A 20,071-nucleotide genomic window follows, 5' to 3' on the forward strand; every position below is an offset into this window, starting at 1 on the left:
TACTCCTTACTTTTCTTCAAGTAATAGGTGTTTAGAGTTCATTACTAAAGGATGATTTCCTAGCAAATTTCAATCAGAAATTAGAAAAAAAATAGAGTTTAAAAATAATTTTTCTCATGTATGTATATAAAGGAAGGTACACTCTAAATCTGCATTATTGGTAAACATAAAGATATAGGTTGAGGATTATATGTGACCAGCACTATAAAAAGAGGGAGAAAGATTAAAGAATATAGATTCTGTCATTCTAGCTCTCATTTTAAAATAATAATACTGAAATTCTACAATATTGTATTCCTTGGGGCATTTTATTTGCAAAAAGAGATAAAGCATATCCTATTTGTAGCTTCAATGTACTTTACTACTTATAGTCATATTGGTTTTTTTTAATGAAGAAAAAAAAGTCTGTTCTGTAAAATGATTTTTTGACTTTGGTTTTGAAAGACGAAATTAAATTTAATATTTCTAGTCTGGGTTCTCTTAAACTTTCTGGTCACTTATTTGTAAATAGCAAGTAACAATCCTCCACTTTCCCTATTAGGAGAAAAGAATTTTTAAAATGACTGGGATGGTTAAAAAAATCAAAAACAATATAAAGAAAAGTCATCTTCTCCTAAATGATTTCCATCATAAGTGATATTTGATAGAATAATACAATTACATACAATCCCTTACATCATCCCAACTAAAAGCTAGAGATAACTGGACCAGGAACACCATCTTATAAAAAAAGATATGTGTGTCACAACAATACTGAGCTTGGGAAATTACTGATAGACTCATGTGTTCTCAAAACCTCCCTCATTCCAAAGAACTGAGCATGTACAAAAGAATAAAAACAAAAGGGACAAGTTCTAAATGCAAAGTCTAGGTGGGGGCAAAAGGAAATATCAAAGAAAGAAAAGGAACCTTTCTTTCTGAAACCTGGGGACACTCTTCACAGAAACCCAGCCTTTGAGCCTAGGGAGAGACTGGCAAGAAGGGATCCTGTAAAGTGGAATACCCTTCTAGGATCAGTCACTAGAAGTCAAGCCAGGACCCTGTGCTTGTACGTGCACATGCAGTGACCTTTCTCCAACGGGACAGAAGAAGCCTACTGGAGTCAATAACAGCATAGCATCTTTTTCTCATTTTCCACTTTGCTAAACCTGACCTACAAAAACACTCTTCCCTAAATCCCCCTCTAGTCATGACTATCCACACTCAGGGTACATCCTCTTTGTTTTGCTGGTTCAAAACTTGGAGGCAGTATTTGATAAGAGATGAATTATTACAAAGGCACTGATTTTTTTTCTCTCAAAATATATAATCATGATTAACTTGGTTGCTTGGTCATTATTATCTAATTTGCATGAGTCTGTCTCATGAGAAATTTGAAAAGAAAGAAAATCATAAAAATAAATGCTATCTTCTAATCATCACTTAAAAGTCATATGCATTCTGCAGCCAGAGCCTTCAAACTCTGGAATTCACTGAAAGGAAGAGGACACATTGAATCCTAAATTTAAATTACCTTTTGCCAGATTCATTACATCACTTTCCTTTAGTAAATAATAAGGTTGTCAAGGTGGGGGTTTAAAATGAAGATGAAAGAAAGCATTATAAGAGATCAGCCAATCCCCTTTTCACTATCGTTTCCCACCCCCTTCCAATTCCTGACTTAAAATCAATGATCTATTATCACTCGTAACTCTCCTTCATTTCCAGTGAATGAAATCAGCTTCTAGACACTGCACTTCATATATATTACCTCTTTTAACCTATCTCAAGACTCTGTGAAGGAACTTTTAACACTCCCATTATACAGCTGAGAAAACTAAGGCTCTAAGAGGAAAGCAAGCCCAAAGGACTATGTCAGTCAATGGAGTTATTTAGCTTAGGCCACACTAATTCTTTAATATTGTATAATACTGAAAATCTTAAAACTGTATTGATTCAGAACTCCTAAAATACTTGAATTTGAAAATTTAGAAATGCATACCTGTTTTTTCCTTGAATTCGTTTTGGATAACAGGCCCGATGACAACACAGATGTAAATGGAGAACAGCACAGCTCAGGAAAAGGGTTTGGAATAGATGGCATTTCCAGAACATCAAGATCTTTCTTTTTTCTCCTACACCGAGAGAACATAGGATGTAATTTACATAAAGCAGAATGTAAAATATAATTGCTGTCAGGATTAAAAAGTGTTGTTAAGGCCAACATGTACCACTCTATGACAATTCTAATAATATATCAAGTGTACTGGAAAGGTCTGTGACATATTTTCTGGATATCAAAATAAAGTGTTAATTGATACAAATAAATCTACAATAGTCCTACTTTTTTTTTGCCTTTTAAAAAATCACAAGACATGGAAACTCCATTTCCTGCACTTTAATAATCTTCCTGAAGCAACATTATGAACTATATAAATATTAGTGCAAAATTATCATAAGGAGTTAGACATTGTTAAGCATACATAAAATTGACAACGCATATAAATTACATTTAGTGAATTAATCTCTTTGATATTTTACCAGTCACTTTTGGAAGTTATGATTTATTAATTATAGCTGCAGTTCATGTCTCTTCAAAATTTCATTCACAATGTTGCCCACACACAGTCTGCTGATTTTTCAAATGCTTATAGATACTAAACAGAAAGGCAGTACTTTTAAAGGGATAAGTTAATAGAACTTGTTAGTATAACAAGTCCATTGGAGAGTAATTTTAACTTCACTGATGTCTGAGCACTTTGAAAACCTGAAGGGGGAAAAAAGTACCATTTAAATGTATGAAAATAAAGATTCATAGATTTTCATGCCGTTGTAGTCTTTTTTTTTTTCCTTCCAAAAGTATGTGCAAACTCTAAAGACACTTTGTGCTGGATGCAATGGAGATTGAGAAACCTTTTAAAGCCTCTATTCTTTCCTGCTGAACAGTAAAGACTGCTCAAATGTCAATCCATGCTATGCCTCTCATGGGTCGCTGTAAGATTCTATGTGGGAGGTGAAGTCATTAATGCTTTGATTTTTAAAAATACATAAAATTAAAAGGATTGTATATTTTGAAGACAATGTTGGGTCACTAAGCAGCAGCAGAGGGTGGACAATCTGGAGTTTGGCCTCCTAGTTCACACCAATGGACAGAGGCGAGAAACACGGAGAGCTCTCAATGAAACAGTGATGCTATTTATAATAAGGCGCTGCAAGATCGCAATGTCCTGCTGATCTGGTAGAAGCAAGCTCAAAGGGAATTGTCTTCAGAGACTTTTTCACAAACTTGGCCCAGCTCTGGGCACATGGCTCACCCCTAGGACCGCCTCCTCACCCCCTTGCCGGCTGCCAACCCAGGACACTCCCCCGCGCCCTCGGAGGGCTGCCTACCTGTCCACAACACAACCGCGGGTCGCGTCCGGAGGGGGCAGGAGCGCTCGCGCGTGGAGCCAGGGGGCTGGCGCCAGGTCGTGGGCGTCGCCCTTCCCCTGGGCAGCGCCACACACCTGGGCGGCCAGCGGCGAGTCCCGGGCAGCCGCCCTGCCCGCGGCGTTCTGCCCATCTTGCAGGGAAGTGGTCATTGTCGCCAACAGGGAGTCGTGGGCGTCATGGGCAACCCAGCGAGTGGGGAAAGGGGATCGGGCGGTGAGAGGCGAGGTGCCGGCTCCGCAGCTCGAGCGTTCTGCAGGTGCGGTGGCCTCGCCGCCTGCGCTCGCGGCCCCAGAGGTTCAGACGCTCGGCCGAGCTGTGTGCGAGGCGGCGGGGGAGGGGAGGGGGCGGAGGAGGAGGGTGGGGAGAGGGGAGGAGCGGCCGGTGGGTGGGGGCCGCGGGCGGCGGGGCGAAGCGAGGAGAAGCAAGGCGCGGAGGGGGCGGGGAGGGCACGCGAGCGTCGGGATCGCCCGGAGCTTGGCCCGGTGCGCTCGGTGGCGCTGGCGCCAGTCCCCAGCCGGCTACGGGGCCTTGGCTACTAGTCCCGAGGCCCTGACCGCCGCCTCCCCAGGTGGGCGCCTGAGCTAAGGCTGAGCCCGGGGTCAGAGCGGGCCCAGCGCCGCTGGGAGACCTGGACAGAGCTGAGCTGTTGCTGGCACTAAACTAGACCTGGCGACCGCCGGCGAGGCAGAGGTCTGGACAGCGCTGACCCTTCGACCCTTCCATGCTTTTTGCTCAGCTTAGGTGATGGGCCGCCATGACAGGCCCCACCATGCCAGGAGGGGGCATGGACCTGGTTTGCCCAGTTCTCTACCGTCTCTTTCCAGCACTCCACCGCCCAGGGTGGGGGCAGGGTGGGGAGGGGCAGTGAGGGATCAAGGGTGCTATCATTTAAAAGAAACTACTGAGGTTTGAGAATTCTCAGCAAAGCAGGAGTAAACGTGTCTGGAATGAGATTATTAATTTTCTTTTTATTTATTCATTTTTTATTTTGGGGAACTAAGAATCAAACCGCGGGGAAGGGGGCTTTACCACAGAGCTACATCCTCAGTCCTTTTTATTTCTTTGTGTATTTATTTTATTTTGGGACAGGGTTGGCTAAGTTGCTAAGGATCTCACTAAGTGTTGAGGCTGGCCTGGAACTTTCGATTCAAAGTCACTGTGCCTGGCTTTAATTTTCTTTTAATGATAGCAGCTTTTATTTAATGAAACCCATTCTGCCTTGCCCTATTCCATCCCAGGACATTTATTGTTCATTACGTAGATGTTTACCTCATTTTACACATAAGCAATATGAGGTTCAAACACCTTGTGCAAGCATATCATGTCCTGGGAGTACCATGCACGAAGTAGTGCTAATAGTGGTGCAGTCAAGATTCCAATCCAGAAACTTGCTTCGCCAAAACCCAAACTGATTGAAATAGTGAATACATTGTGCTCACCCTGTGAGATGCAGAGCCCTTCATGCAGGTGTCCCCATCCCCATGCACTCTTGAGGATTTCCAAATGTTTTACATACTTTGTTCTTTGACCAAATTAGGTAACATCTGTCCCTGGCATCTGTTTCACCAGGTTTTCTTAACTTCCACAAACTCTGCCCAGAGAAAAGTAAACACTGTCTCCTGAAGAAGCCAGAGCCCCTTTCCCTAGCCTGATGCATCCTCCGTGTCCATGGCACCAACCCAACCACTGGTGACACTCAATAGGCCTGAACTTCATGGAGGAAACCTATGGTACTTCATGAAGACAAAACCTTCCAGTCAAATAATTTAAAGAATCCAAGGTCTTCATTTTCCTAATATCAAAATTAAGGCCTACAAAAAGGCAGGAGGTACGTACCGTAGGTCCATGGACCGTTGTGTTCTCTGGGATGCTTTATGGAAAGGCCAACAAGACCAAGTGGTGACTCTGCTGAGGGATCAAATGAATACTTTATCATGGTGATAGCTAACACTTATTGGTGATGTGTGTCAGGCAGAACCCTTCCTCATATACAATTCTCTGAATTGTAGTGTGGATTTTATATATGGATTTTAAATGAGTTTATGTAAAACCCTTCAGATATATTGAGGTTCTTCCAGCACAATGAAAATGAGGTGTGTATTTGCAAATAATCTGAACTAAAGAAACAGAGAAAGCAACCAACTTTATTCATTATCATTATCTTGCTTTTAACCTAAAGTCTTGTTTGGCCATTTCGTCTAAGAATGATAGGTTTTGAGTATTGTAACAGCAGTTAATCAATGGCCAGAGTTTGTTCCCTCCCCATCACAAGTTCATTCTCTCTCTCTCTCTCTCTCTCTCTCTCTCTCTCTCTCTCTCCCTCTCTCTCTCTCTCTCTCTCTCTCTCACACACACACACACACACACACACACACACATACACACACACACACACCAGGTTCTATTTTTGTTTGTTTGTTCATTACTGTTGTTGGAGAAAAGAATATGTAAAAATCACATACATATTTGAAATTACTGGAAATACAATCTCCTAATAGTATATCCCGCTCCACTTCCAGCATAGTTTCTTACCCTCAAGGTGGAGTATTCACTGGTGACAATGATATATCAATTGTGTCTCCACTCTACACATTTTGCTAGTTAGTAAAAATCTGGAAAAGAACAGGAAAAGAACAGGTCTCCGAGCATTGTTGATCAGCATTAAATATTGAATTTACTCTCAATAATACCTTAAGGAGCTGTACAAAGAATTATGAGAATTAGCTCATTCACATTTTTTTAAGCAACAACAAAGGAACTAGTTTTCATATCTGAGAGGTTTACATGAAATGAGTCTACATAAAGGACTAGGCAGTATAAAAGGTACAGAATGTTTTCAGACCTAAACAGGCATCTTTCTATAAAATGAAAGTTAATGAGAGATTATTGTGGATTTTTCTCCCCATAACTAGCAAATAAAGCAGATATGCTGGTACCAAAGACCAGTACCACTCCCCTGGGTAGCTGTTGCCCCTTTGGACTTGAGCCTATAAAACTGCAGAGGAAGCAAATTTGTCTCTTGGCCTTTTTACCATGGGGGAATCTTTTCTACCCCTTCCACCTCCTTGACCTGCCCCTCCTCAGGAACCATCCTAATCCTCAAGGAAAATGTGTCTTTTTTCTCTCCCTCTCTTTAGGAAAGATGGCCCATATACAGAGAAGTTCACAAAGGAAAACCCAGGACAACTTCTCACAAGGTCATCATCAGCTGATCATCATCAGCTCTCCAGATCGCCTTCCTCACTTGCCCCTCCTGCCAAGCCTTACTTCCAAAGTATTCAAACCCTTCTTTTAATTTATGGTTTAAGTTATTCTTCGCTAAACACAATAAATTTGGTTTTATAGTTTTGACCTTTGAACAAATGTAATCCTACTCCTGATCCTTTATGTTTGATGTGGTTCCCTTACCACCGTATTTTCGATATTTCACATGCTTTTGCAAGTAGTGATACTCCTTTTTTTTCTTTGACACTATATGAATACCACAATATATTTATTTATTCTATGACAGATAAAGATTGGAGCTATTTCCAGGCCTATTGTTTTCCTTTCTTATAACATTCTTATGAAATGTTCATATAGAATATAGTGGCCTCCTGAGAAATGAGGAAGTTTCCCTCTTTTATTTTCTTGAAAATTCTATTTAAGGATGTTAGTATTCCTTCCTTAACAGTTGATCAAGTGTGTTTGTAAAGTCATCTGGCTTTGTAATTTTATCTGGGGAAAGTTTTAACTCAATGTTTTTAATAGCTACAGAACTATTCTCCATTCTTAGTTTTCTACTGTCAATTTTAACAAGTGGCATTGTCTAGGAATTTATCTACATCTAAATTTTTAAAGGTTTTAGCCGAAAATTATTTGTATTTTCCCTTTAACTCTAATATCTGAAGTACTTATTGTGCTTCTCTCTTCCTTATTACTAACATTGGATATCTATCTATACTTTCTCTTTTTTTCTTTATTGTATTTGGCAGAATTTATTAATTTTTAAGCTTTTCCACTTGTGTTCTGTTTTGTTAATTTCTATTCTTATCTTTTCTATTTCTCTTTCTACTTTCTTTAGTTTATTTACTATTTTTTTCTAATTTTTTACAGGAATTCTTAATTCTCCAGTATGAATATTGTCCTTCAAGTTTTAATATATTTCATTATTATTTGTTCAAAATATTGTATTGTTACCATTATGATGGAGATTGTTCCAGCTGTCATTTTTTGTTTTGTTCTTTTTTAATGTAAAATGTAATTACCTTTTATTACAAAATACACTCTAAATGATTTTGGTCTGTCCCTTAAAATTTGTTGAAAGTTGCTTTATGGCCTGGCTATGGTAACTTTTTATATTTTGCATATACTAAAAAGGAGTTTCTACAGTTGTTTGATTTATTGTTGTGTAGAGTTCAATTTGGTCAGTTTAATCCATTTGCCCATTTATTAGTTGGTTTATTTGTGTTTCTCCCATTCTGTAGTTTCTCTCATCACATTCGTTTTTATTTATTTATTTATTCGTTTATTTTTATTTTTATTTTTATTTTTTTTTTAATTTTGACACAGGGTTTCAGTAAGTTGCTTAGGGCCTCATTTAGTTACTGAGACTGGATTCAAACTTGCAATCCTCCTGCCTCACCCTCCCAAGCCCCTGGGATTATAGGCATGCTTCACCACACCTGGCCTCTTTTCACATTCTTAATTGTTTTCTTTGCTGGGCATAAGTTTTTTGATTTGATGCCATCCCATTTATTAGCTCTTTGCATTATTTCCCTGAGCTTTAGAGGTCCTACTGAGAAAGTCATTGTCTGTGCCTGTATGCTAGACTGTTGACCCTATATTTTCTTCTACACTTTGCATAATTTCTGGTCTAATTCCTAGGTTTTTGATTCATTTTGAATTGATTTTTGTGCATGGTTAGAAATAAGAGTCTAGTTTCATTCTTCTACCTATGGATAACCAGTTTTTCCAGAACCATTTGTTACAAAGCCTGTCTTTTCTCCAATAAGTGTTTTGGGCACCTTTGTTAAGGATCGGATAACTGTATTTGTGTGGGTTTGTCTCTGTGTCTTCGATTCTGTACCATTGGTCTCTGTGTCTCGTTTTATGCCAGTACCATGCAGTTCGCTATGCTGTTTATATTCTCTACTTTCGTACTGATTTTTTGTTCTATTATTTTCTGAGAGATGTCATATTAAAATTTCTTACTATTTATTTTATTTATTATTATTTATTTACTTTTGCTCATTTTGGATTTTGAGGTTATATTGGGGGGGATAAATTTTAGTATGTTATTTTTCTTATTTACAATTATTAAGTCATCTTGGCAAGTTAAGACATTTAATATTTTGAGGTATCCTCCTTCATCTCTACTGTTTTTCCTTTGAGTATTTACCTTATATTAATACAGTTTGGCTGGTGTTTTATGTACGTCTTTACCCATACTTTTCACTATTGATATTTTTATATCTCTGTTTTAGAGAAACTTGTCTCTTGTAAGTGACATCTGATAAAGGCTATTTGTTTATTTGTTTTGTATCCAATTATAATCATTGCTTTTAATGAAGGCTCTTAAACATTTTCAGTTAAAAATGCTCTGTCATTAAGTGCTATCTCCTGATCCAACTAGTGCTTTGTTCCTGTTCCCCTTATTTCTTATATTCTTATATTGGATTATCATATTACTCCATTTCTCTCCCTTGAATCGTCCAGTTGTTTCATCAATTTCTTTCCCATCCCTCTCTACCTTACCTTGAGCCCCAGAAAGATATCCTTTATGGGTAACAGCAAGCACTCCCTTACTTTCTGACTTGTGGTTTGGTTTGTTAAATGGAATGGACCAGCAAGAAACTGAAGAGTGGGAAGAATATGGAGTTAGGACATTTGTTCTCTTTTCCTCCTCCTTTCCAGGTTACATGTTTCCTCTCCTGCAACGCATCCACAGCACAAAAAGGTGTGGTCTAATCCTCTTCGTGCAACCCTACAGAATTGAGGTGCAGGGAACTGTACCAAGGCTAATATGGGGTTACTGTCAGTGCTATGAGTGATTGCAGAATAATGTTTTATTGCACATATATAAACTTTTTAATCCATTCACCAGTTGATGGACATTTGGATTGTTTTCACTCTTTGGCTGTTGTGAATAATGCCACAAGGAACATTTGTGTACCAATTTTTGTGTGGACATATGTTTTCATTTTTCATTTCAGGGTCATGTGGTAACTCTGTGTTTAATCCTTTGAAGAACTGCCAGAATGTTTTCCAAAGTGTCAGCACCACTTTAATTTCCCACCACCAATGTATGAGGATTTCAATTTCTCCACATCCTAACATTATCATTGGTCTCTTTGACCAATAGTTATAAACCATTCCAGTCGGTCCAAAGAGGTATTCCATTGTGTTTTTCATTTGTTTACTTTTGTGATGGGATCTCCCTATGTTGCCAAGGCTGGCCTTATACCCTCAATGCTCCTGTCTCAAGTACCAAGTATCTGGGACTATAAGCACAAAACCACATACCTATCTCCTGCTATTATTTTGATTTGCAGTTCCCAGATGGCTAATAAGTTGAGCATCTTTTCATGTGCCTTTTGGATATTTGTTTATTTTCTTTGGAGAAATGTCCACTCAGATCCCTTGCCCATTTTTAATTAAGTCATTTCTTTTTAATAATGTCTTTAATTATACTTAATATATTCTAGATACAAATTCCTGAACAGATTTCTGATTTGAAAATATTTTCACCCACTTTTGAAGTTGTCTTTTCACGTCCTTGATAATATCTTTGAATCATAAAAGTTGTAATTTTCATGAAATTTTTTTCTTTTAATGTAATTTTGTGTCCTATATAAGAAGATGTTTCCTACGCCAAGGTCACAAAGATTTACTCCTGTGTTTTTTTGTTAAGAGTTTTATAGTTTTAGCCCTTGTCTTTTGGGTTAATATTTATATATTACAAGACATGAAGGAAGAGTCCAACTACATTATTTTGAATATGTTCACCTAGTGGTCCCAGCATCATTTATTGAAGACATTATTTTTCTCTTTCAATTTCTTCAGGCCCTTGTCAAAAATCAATTCACTATAAATACAAAGTTTTATTTCTTTACTCTCAACTCTGAAACATGTCAGTCTTTATTCTTTTTCCATTCCACATTATTTTTATTTTTATAGATTTGTAGTAAATTTTGAAGTTAGGAATTGTGAGTCCTCCAATTTATATATTTTTTTAAAGATTATTTAAGCTATTCTGGGTCCCTTGAATTCCTCATCAATTTTTCAGATCTGCTGGTCAGTTAATGCAAAGGAGTCAGCTGGGATTTTGATAAGGATTCCTTTATCTGTGTTTCAAATCCTAGAGTATTTTCCTCTTAATAATATTAATTAAGTCTTCAAGTTCTTGAACACAGGGTATCTTTCCTTTTGGTAGGTCTTCTTAGATGCTTTCAACAATGTTTTGTAGTCTTCAAATGATAAATATTGTACTATTTTTTAAAACTTATTTTTCGGTATTTGGGGGGTTTTGATGTAATGATAAATGAAATTTGCTTTCAGTTTAAGATTATTAATTTCTAGCTCATAGAAATAAAATTGATTTTTTATATTGATTTTGTATCCTACAACCTTGCCAAACTCATTTATTAGTTTTAACAGTTTTTTGCTATTGCTTAGTGCTTCCGTAGGGTTTTCTAAATACAAGATCATGTCATCTACAAACAAACAATTTTTGTTTTTTTATTTGTTGTTTGTTTGTTTGTGGTGGTGAGGATTAACTCAGGGGTTCTCTACCAATAAATAACATTCTCAATCCTTTTTTATTTTTTATTTTGAGACAGATTGCTGTCTAAATTGCCCTCTCTGGCCATGAATTTGTCCTGCCCCAGCCACCCAAGTCACTAGGATTACAATTTTAGTTCTTCATTTCCACTCTGAATGAAACTTATTTATTTATTGTTCTAATAGCCCTGGTTAGAACTTCCAGTGTGATGTTCAATGGAAATGGTCAATACAGATTGTTTTAGTTAGCTTTTTTATGCTGTGATCAAAAAACATGACAAGAACAATTTGGGGAGGAAAAGTTTAATTTGAGATTCACAGTTTCAGAGGTCTCAGTCCATATAAGACCAGCTCCACTCCTTTGGGCTCAAGGAGAGGCAGAACATCATGGTGGAATAGTGTGGCAGAGGAAAGCAGGTCAGGACATGGCCACCAAGAAGCAGAGAGAGAGAGAGAGAGCTCCACTCTTTATGGACAAAGGCACTACCCCAATGACCCACCTCCTCCAGTATACCCTACCTGTATACAGTCACTGCCCAATTAATTCCTATCAGAGGATTAATGCACTAACTAGATTAAGCCTCTCATAACCCAGTCATTTTTACCTTTAAACTTTCTTACACTGTCTCACATGAGCTTTTGGAAGATACCTGATTTAACCCATGACACAGATTCTATTGCTTCTGTCTGCTCTTAAGAGGAAAATATTCCATCTTTCAGCATTAAATATGATGTTAGCCATTGCTCTTTCATGAATGTCTTTATATTTTGATTATGAAAATGTGCTGCATTTTGTTAAATGTCAAATTTTCTGCTCACATTCATATTTAAATGATGTCTTTGTTGGCTATACAATTATTGTCTGCTGCTATTTTCTTTCAACAAAACTTGTAATATATCCTTCCATTTTTCTGGTTTTATTGTTTATATTGAGCAATCAAATGTCAGTTTAACTGTCTTTTGTTTTGAAAGTAAATTGTCCCCTTGCCAGATTATTCTTAAGGTCTTCTTTTTTTTTTTTTTAACAGTTTTACTGTGAAGGATTTAATGAGGATTTCTTCTCACTTAATTTTAAATTTTGTAAGTGCTTTTGAGTCTGAGACTTAATGTTTTTGTCCATTGAACAAAGGTTTTTAGGCATGAACTCTTTTTTTTAAAAAATACTTCTCCCTATTTTTTCTCCTTTTCCCAAATTTTTCTTTTCCAGTTATACATATCTTAGATTTTACACTGTGCCTTCCTTGTCTTTTAGCCTTTCTCATGTTTTACTAACTTATTTTTCATGCTTTATTCTAGGTGTTTTCTTGACTTACTTTCTTCACCTGAGTCCAAGTTGTTAATAAACTTATTGGTACATAATTTGGGTTATTCTATTTTTAGTTTCTAAAGAACTGCCAAACCTATCAATTTGGTCTTTTATCCCCTTGAGTATAATATAGTATTAGTTGGAATATTACTAATAACTCCAGTGTTTCGAGCCTCTGAAACACTGTCTTTTTTCTGTTGTCTGCTATTTACACTGGATTTTATTTATGTCATGTTGCCTCTTTCAGCCCTTGATTTTTTTTATTTGTTTATTTACTTATTTATCATTAGTCTTTGCCTGATAATATGCCACATAATTTTTAGAAATAGTCTAATGCCAGCTCCCACTAGAAACGATTGTATTTGCATCTGCCTGTTTCACAGAAGCACTAGACATCTGGAGTTGCCTCTTCAGAAGATGAACCAAAGCTCTTAGTCCTCCAAAGACTTAACTACTTGCTGTGGTCAACTGGTCAAGCCCTTATGTAAATGGAGCACAATCTATTGGCAATTTCATTAGTTATTTTATACATTAAGTGGTCCCCTTCCCAATGGCCATTTTAAATAATATTTTAGCCTAAATAAAAATGAAATCTCTAGGAGCAATAATTGAGTTATAGGAAAAGCTACCTGTGCTTTTTATGAATTCATTAAATCCTATCCTAATAGACTTCAGTTGTACTAGAACCTGATTCTTGTAAAAAATTTTAGCATACTTATTAATTCCCATCATGCCCTAATTAAGCACCTTTTCAGTAATACCAAGGATGTTTCAGAAATTTATAATTTTCTTGCCTGCACTGCCCTTGTTTCATGTGAAGAAGAAATTTGAGACTCTAAAGCTGTCAGTCTGACACTTTTATGAGCTACATTCAGCAGAAGATTTTTTTTTTTTTTTTTTTTTTTTGGTGGAAAAGAAAACTACAATGGTACTCCAGGGAATGAGCTTTTACTCCCCAGCCCTAGAAACACAACTTTTAGTGAGTGTTTCTCAGCACACCTGTGCATGCCTGCTTTTATTAGATTAAAACAATGCATACTTTTGGACCTCAGAACTCCAGATGGCTCTCAGTGATCCTGCTAGCAGCTTTTAATATGAAAGTGTGAAATATAGCTATTTCATATCTCAACTTTTATTACTTTCATTGCCTGGGTGTAGTTCTTTTCTCACTGATTTTTTTTTGAAAGATGAATATAAACAAATTAGTATCTTGTATTTTAAACATAAATCCAAGGACTAACCTTTAAGTGAATGTCTTAATGGAGCATCAGGATTAGATTTTAAAAGAAGAAAGAAGCAAAAACAGAAAGATTTGGATAGTGGCAAGATAAAAACATAAATGAATACCCCTAAAGGAATGTTCTACAGAAATCGGAAATCTCAGGCAATGGTTTTTAAGTCAGGATCATGACATTGTTAGGACAATATACCTAAAGAAATACTAGTGTATTCCTTCTTCCCTACAAACTCTTCTTTGGCCTCATGTTCTGAAGAATTTGGATTTTGCAATGAAAACAGAATATACCTGCAAATATGGAACACTAACATAATAAAATTCAGTCATTATGGTACCCCATTTATACCAAGTGTAAGTCTTGCATTCTGTAGGTGAATAACCCTTGGCTTTAGTTTATTTTCCTTTCCTTGTCCACGACATTGGTCTTGACTTCCTTCTGTGTATTTTCATTATTTCTGCTATTTTTATTGATATCTTGCTGTGTTTGTGAAAGTTTTAGAATGAACCTAGTGATGGGCAAGTAGACATGTACTAAGCACAGTTAAGAACTTAGGATTACTACATACTCAAAAAATTTTTGAGGTTCTAAAAGGCCTGGAGAGTGAGTGTAGACAAAGCCAGAGAAATGTGATTTTATTAAAGGTATTTTGCTTCTGTACTTTCTCTTCCACATGTGTCCAGTCAATATGTCTTGAAGATTTCTTTCTTTTTTTATTGAACACTTGATTAAGAGCAAGATAGAAATAAAATTTCAGCCTCCCCTCTGGTTCCAACCTAGTTCTAGTGAAGTTAAATGCCATCTGAAGCCTGCCCTTCACATGCCCTCTTCCATTCCTTATAAGGAATGCAGATGACATCAAAACATTATATATGATCTCTGTTTAGGGAAAAAATTGGATACTTCGTTACTGTATTAAGCATCAATTCAGAGTATAGTATCTACAAGGCATAGCATGCTAATGGTAAGCCTTGCTTCAGCCTAACAAGAAATTTAGATTACATATTAACAAACACATAATTTTATAGGAATGTAATCCACAGCTTAAAAATAGATGTGGAATAATGACCTTTCTTTTGGCTTGACACTATAATCTAGTCTTTGACTCTGAACTGGTTCTTTTGTCTAATGGCAGATACTCAGTTGAGTTCATTCTCTCATATCCACTGACTTCCCTTTGCCAAATGAGGGTGCATAATTCCTACTCAATTTATTTCAGAGTTTTCTCTTCCTCTCGCAACAACCCCAGCTTCCCCGTAACTCTTTGTGCAGAGATCTGTGGAAAGCATGTCCATCTCTCCCTTTAAGAACAATAGGTATATTTTGAAAGTCTGCCCTACAAATTCCTAAGGAAAATAGCAGAAGGAGATCATTCCAGGGCTTCTGGGCCTGATAGTCCATATGCTATCTCTATACAAGCTTGTGTTTAAAAGGAAAGTTCCTCAATTGGAAGTAAAGAGATCAGTTAAGAAGTCCTTAAAATAGTGCATGTGGTGATAGTGAGGGTGCAACTGCAGCAGCAATGGAGAAAGAGGGAGGATTCAAGGAAACCCTGAGCTTCAGAAATGAAGCATTAACAAACAGAACTGGAGAAGTTACACTGATAATGCAGGAAGTTCAAGTTTTAAGTGTGTTACGTTTGCATTGCTTGTAGGACATCCAAATGTAGACGAGCAGCAGGCAGTCAGAATGTGAGCCTGTAGATTGAAATGTCTCACATATGGTCACCTTTTGGGGAGCCTTCTGGAGAGAGGCAATAATTGAAATCCTGGAGCAAATGAGATTATCAGAGGCAAAGGTACAAAAAAAAAAAAATAAAGGCTTGAACAGAGGGCACAGGCAGGAACATTTAGGGGGCAGAAGGAGAAAGAAGAAGCCTCAAAGTAGACAGAAAAGGTGTGGTCGGAAAAGTAGGTAGTTATTACTTCCCTCAAGGGGTTATTTCTGCTCCTTTCAAGACTGAGAACTACTGTCTTAGTTTAATGATAGAAGACGATGAAAATAGCCAGAAGGAAGGAAGTTGGTAAATAGGGATTAAGCCAAGGCAAATATGATGAGCAGGATAGAATTTTTTGTGACCATTGACTTTTAAAACCTGGGTTTTTACAATACTACTTCAAACTCAGCTTATTTTCCCATACTTTTCCTTTCATCATAAATAAAACAATAAGGTGGCTAAATCTAAGTAAATGATATAGTGAATTGTTATTGTAAATCATTGAAGAGTAATCTTCTAAGCCAAGTTTCAGACTTGCAAAATATGTGTATTGATTTATTAGCACCCGAATTTACAGCAAACACTGAATTGAAAATGAAGTAAGTGAATTAACTGACTTTATCTCAGCTATTAGGTGCTCATTTATTTTTCTAACATAGATGGTCCCTCACTCTGGATGATTTGGTTTTATAGAATGTGTGAAAGGGATAATCACATTTAGTAAAACCCATACATCAAATTTTGAGTTTTGATCTCTTCCTGGGCTAACAGTATGTGGTAAGATCCTCCCCTACAAGGTTGAGCAGGGGCAGTGAGCTGCAGCTCCCGGTCAACTAACAACCGGTACTCTATACAGTGTGCACATTGCTATGATGTTCATTATGTTAAGTGTATTTAATGCAATTTGGATTTACACTATTTCTACCTTATGATATACTTATCAGGACACAAGCTGATGGTAAGGAACGTATGTATTTAAAATTACATTTTATGACTATATTGTTATAAAGTAACCATATTAATATTAATTGTTTTATTCAGTATAAAAGTTCATGGTTTCTTTCTGATTTTAAAAGAAATTTAAACATTTTTATGAACCCCTAAAAGTGTTGTGGGCCTTAGATACAGTGCCTGCTATGCCATATGGATAAACTGGCTCTGGCACCAGCGCCATAAGAGATTACATAAAGCTTCTAAAAGGCACATCGCTCTACCCAGCCTCATATTTAGATTTCAGTTTCATAACTAGTACACTATTTGTTGCAAAAGAGCCACGTGTGAGGACCAGGAATACTTTCTGAGAAATGGCTAATGAGCCAGAGAGTATATTTTCTCTAATCCTTCAAAAATAGAGTCTTCCTATTTGAAAGATGGCGGATTCTTCAGAAGAGCAGCCAGGACAAGAGGAAAGAGAGAATATGGATTGGAAACTAGCAGCTGGTAACAGGTGCACAGCAAATGCAGAATGGACACAGATACTACTAGAATCAATAAAATAAGACAGTGAGGGTGTAACCATTAATAGACCATTAATAAAATTAAAAACCAAACTTCCTGGGGCTGGGGCTGGGGCTCAGTGTTAGAGCGCTTACTTAGCATGTATAAGGCCTTGGGTTTGATCCTCAGCACTACATAAAAATAAATAAATAAAAGAAAGGTATCATGTCCAACTACAACTAAAAAATAAAAAAAAAAAAATTAAAAAAACCTTCTTGTGGGGCCTACAAGTTAGGTCCGCACCATCCTCTCCAGCCATGGCTACTCTCTTGTATTGTGCTGTCTTCCTAATATGCCTCAACAAAACCATGCTCAGTGCACTCCAGTTGGGAGACCTTTGCTGGGACACTCTTTCCCCACAGGAGGGTAAAGCTGAGAGTCATTACATGTCACTGCCTCAGAGATCCTTCTTTAACAACCCTTCCCTTGCTGCAGTGTCACAGCATCCTGTTTTAGATTCTTCACAGTATTTACCATTGCTTGAAGCCATCTTGGTGATTTATTCATTCTTTTTATGGTCTTTGTTCTCACATGGAGCATGTATTCCTCCTGCAGAGTCCAAGTCTGACTGGTTAACTTGTAGTTCCTTAGTGTCTAGAACATGCCTTGTATTCAAGATATACTTATTGAATAAATAAGTCAAGTTCAATGGCACAGCTCCCTCCCAAATTCTCTTTCTTTTACTTCCATTCAAGCAACTCAGTTCATGGCTCTGAATTTACTCTATTACCTTTCACTTTTCGTTTTTAGAAACATAAAATCTATGTTAGATATATGTTAGATAATATATTAGAAAATACAGTCTTAACAGGATATGATATGTTGTACAACTAGGCAGCTACCTAAATGTTTTTATTTTTATTTATTTGTACTAATGCACTTCACATGAGTATGTTCTACAATATTATTAACTAATAGAAACTCCATTGTTACCTAAAACCTCTTTGTGCTACACCTTAAACGTGGGTAACAATATGGGTAAAGTGACTTAATACATGCATTGCATCTACTGATCGTGTATCTGCTTTCCCAAAGTACAGGTGATAACACAGAATATTTAATATTTAAATTATGAATAATGTCATTTATAGGGTCTATCTCTCAAAAAAATGTTTAACTGCTTCAATGCATACATTAATTCTCTTTTTATTATTTATTTTTTATTGATTTTATTTTTTTAAATACATGACAGCAGAATGTATTATATATTATTACACATATATAGCATAATTTTTCATCTTTGTATAAAGTATGTTCATGCCAATTCATGTCTTTATACATGTACTTGTTTTTTTGCATTATAATTCTTATTACACATATATACCACAATTTTTCATATCTGTTTGTATATAAAGTAGGTTGACACCCAATTCGTGTTTTCATGCATGTACTTTGGATAATGATGCCTATCACATTCCACCATTTTTGTTAATCCCCTACCTTTTCCCTTTCCCTCCCTCCCCTCTTCCCTATCAAGAATTCATCTATTCCTCCCATGTTTCCTCTCCCTACCCCACTATAAGTCAGCCTCCTTATATCAGAGAACACATTTGGCATTTGATTTTGAGGGGATTGGCTAATTTCACTTAGCATTATCTTCTCTAATACCATCCATTTACCTGCAAATGCCATGATTTTTTTCTGTTTTATTGCTGAGTAAAATTCCATTGGGTATATATATGCCATATATTTTTTTTATCCATTTTTTTTATCCATTCATCCACTGAACGGCTCCACAGTTTAGCTATTGTGAATTGTGCTGCTACAACATTGATGTGGCTGTGTCCCTGTAGTATACTGTTTTTAAGTCTTTTGGATATAGTTTGAGGAGAGGGATTGCTAGGTCAAATGGTGGTTCCATTCCCAGATTTCCAAGGAATCTCCATAATGCTTTCCATATTGACTGCACCAATTTGCAGTCCCACCCACAAGCATACATTAAATCTCTATGAGACTGTTGTGGTAAGCCTACTCTATTATGGTCACTAATTAGTAATGCTCAGCTTAAAAAAAAAAAAGGAAGATGATTTCTAAGTTCACATAACCCCATAGACTTATTTTAAATTCAGTTGCTAGCTCTTTTGACTAAAAGCTCTTCATTTTTCTACCCTCTTTCTCACATTCAATTGACTTTAATCTTCACATGCACCAACAAACTCATTGACCAAGAGATATTTATTTTTGTTTGTGTTGTGTTAAAGTACTGTACCTGAGTGTGTTAGTCATCTCACTGTTACTGTCACTAATACCTCAGACAACCAGCTTTTAAAGATGAAAGTTTATTTTGGTGGTTCCAGTTCTTGATGATGTATACACATTGCTTTTAGGACTCTGGTGGGTTTGCCGAATAGCAATGGTAGGGAGAAAGTTGACAGTCTACCAAACTGTGCTATGTTCATGTATGAATATACCACAATGAATCATTCACACACACACACACACACACACACACACACACACTATTATAATGCACTAATTAAAACACTAATAGAAGGGAGATGGTAGAGCAGAGCAAGCAGATTGGGGGAGGGAGCAAGAGTGGGAAAGGGGAGGTACTGGGGAATGAGATTGAGAAAATTATGTGCAAGTACAAATATGGCATAATGAACCCTGTTGTAATGTGTGTGTGTGTGTGTGTATAATTATAATGCATCAAAGAAGCAAAATAACAAAATTTTAGAAAAGATATTAAATGATAGGCAGAAGCATTTGGATTTGTAAAAGTCAAAAACTTGAAATTATATTTACTCTCATCTTTATCCCTGTGTCTCAATTTGTAGAGAAAATAAAATACTTTTTGTTGAATAATTCCTTCCTGGAACTCTTCTATTTGTAGTAATGACAGTCAAAACCCTCTGAAGGTATGTTAAGAATAGCAGCTGAAACCTCAAACTGAGATTTTTTAGCATTTATTTTTTTATAATGTCCTTATGCTATTTTTAAACCTAAATAATTTGGTTTGGAGGAATGAGAAAAATGATCCTTAATGAGAGGGTGACTTTTTTCTGACAATGAATGGATTTTCATGTCAGCTCATCTTAGGACCTAGTTACTTTCTCAACTATTGAAGGCAGTTTTTAGTTTGTCTCAGAATTTGGAATATGAATATATTGAATATGGCTGGGACATACATGGCTTAAATTT

The 20,071-nt window shown here is 36.7% G+C and overlaps 1 protein-coding gene and 1 long non-coding RNA gene across 7 annotated transcripts in view; one reads left to right on the forward strand and one right to left on the reverse strand.

The window, feature by feature from the left end:
- Grb14 (growth factor receptor bound protein 14) overlaps window positions 1–3,560 on the reverse strand; it is a 113,260-nt gene extending 109,700 nt beyond the window's left edge. For both annotated transcript variants that reach the window (XM_040294396.2, XM_005315729.5), the window contains exons 1-2: window positions 3,370–3,560; window positions 1,982–2,114 (exon numbers count right to left, since the gene is read on the reverse strand). In XM_040294396.2, coding sequence (XP_040150330.1) covers window positions 1,982–2,114; window positions 3,370–3,560 — 324 coding nt within the window. The remainder of the gene's footprint in view (window positions 1–1,981; window positions 2,115–3,369) is intronic.
- LOC110598510 (uncharacterized) lies at window positions 3,531–19,738 on the forward strand. Of its 5 annotated transcripts, none has more exons than XR_013424107.1 (4): window positions 3,830–4,101; window positions 4,981–5,239; window positions 6,549–6,685; window positions 9,307–19,738. It is a non-coding gene; the product is annotated as an uncharacterized LOC110598510 (long non-coding RNA). The 5 variants fall into 5 exon arrangements; XR_013424106.1 differs by lacking the exon at window positions 9,307–19,738 and adding an exon at window positions 7,507–8,610; XR_002484356.3 differs by lacking the exons at window positions 3,830–4,101; window positions 9,307–19,738 and adding an exon at window positions 3,531–3,667 and having other exon boundaries at window positions 6,549–6,779.
- The last annotated feature ends 333 nt before the right edge of the window (window positions 19,739–20,071 follow it).

This window comes from Ictidomys tridecemlineatus, chromosome 7, assembly GCF_052094955.1.
Source record: "Ictidomys tridecemlineatus isolate mIctTri1 chromosome 7, mIctTri1.hap1, whole genome shotgun sequence".
Taxonomy (NCBI): Eukaryota; Metazoa; Chordata; class Mammalia; order Rodentia; family Sciuridae; genus Ictidomys; species Ictidomys tridecemlineatus.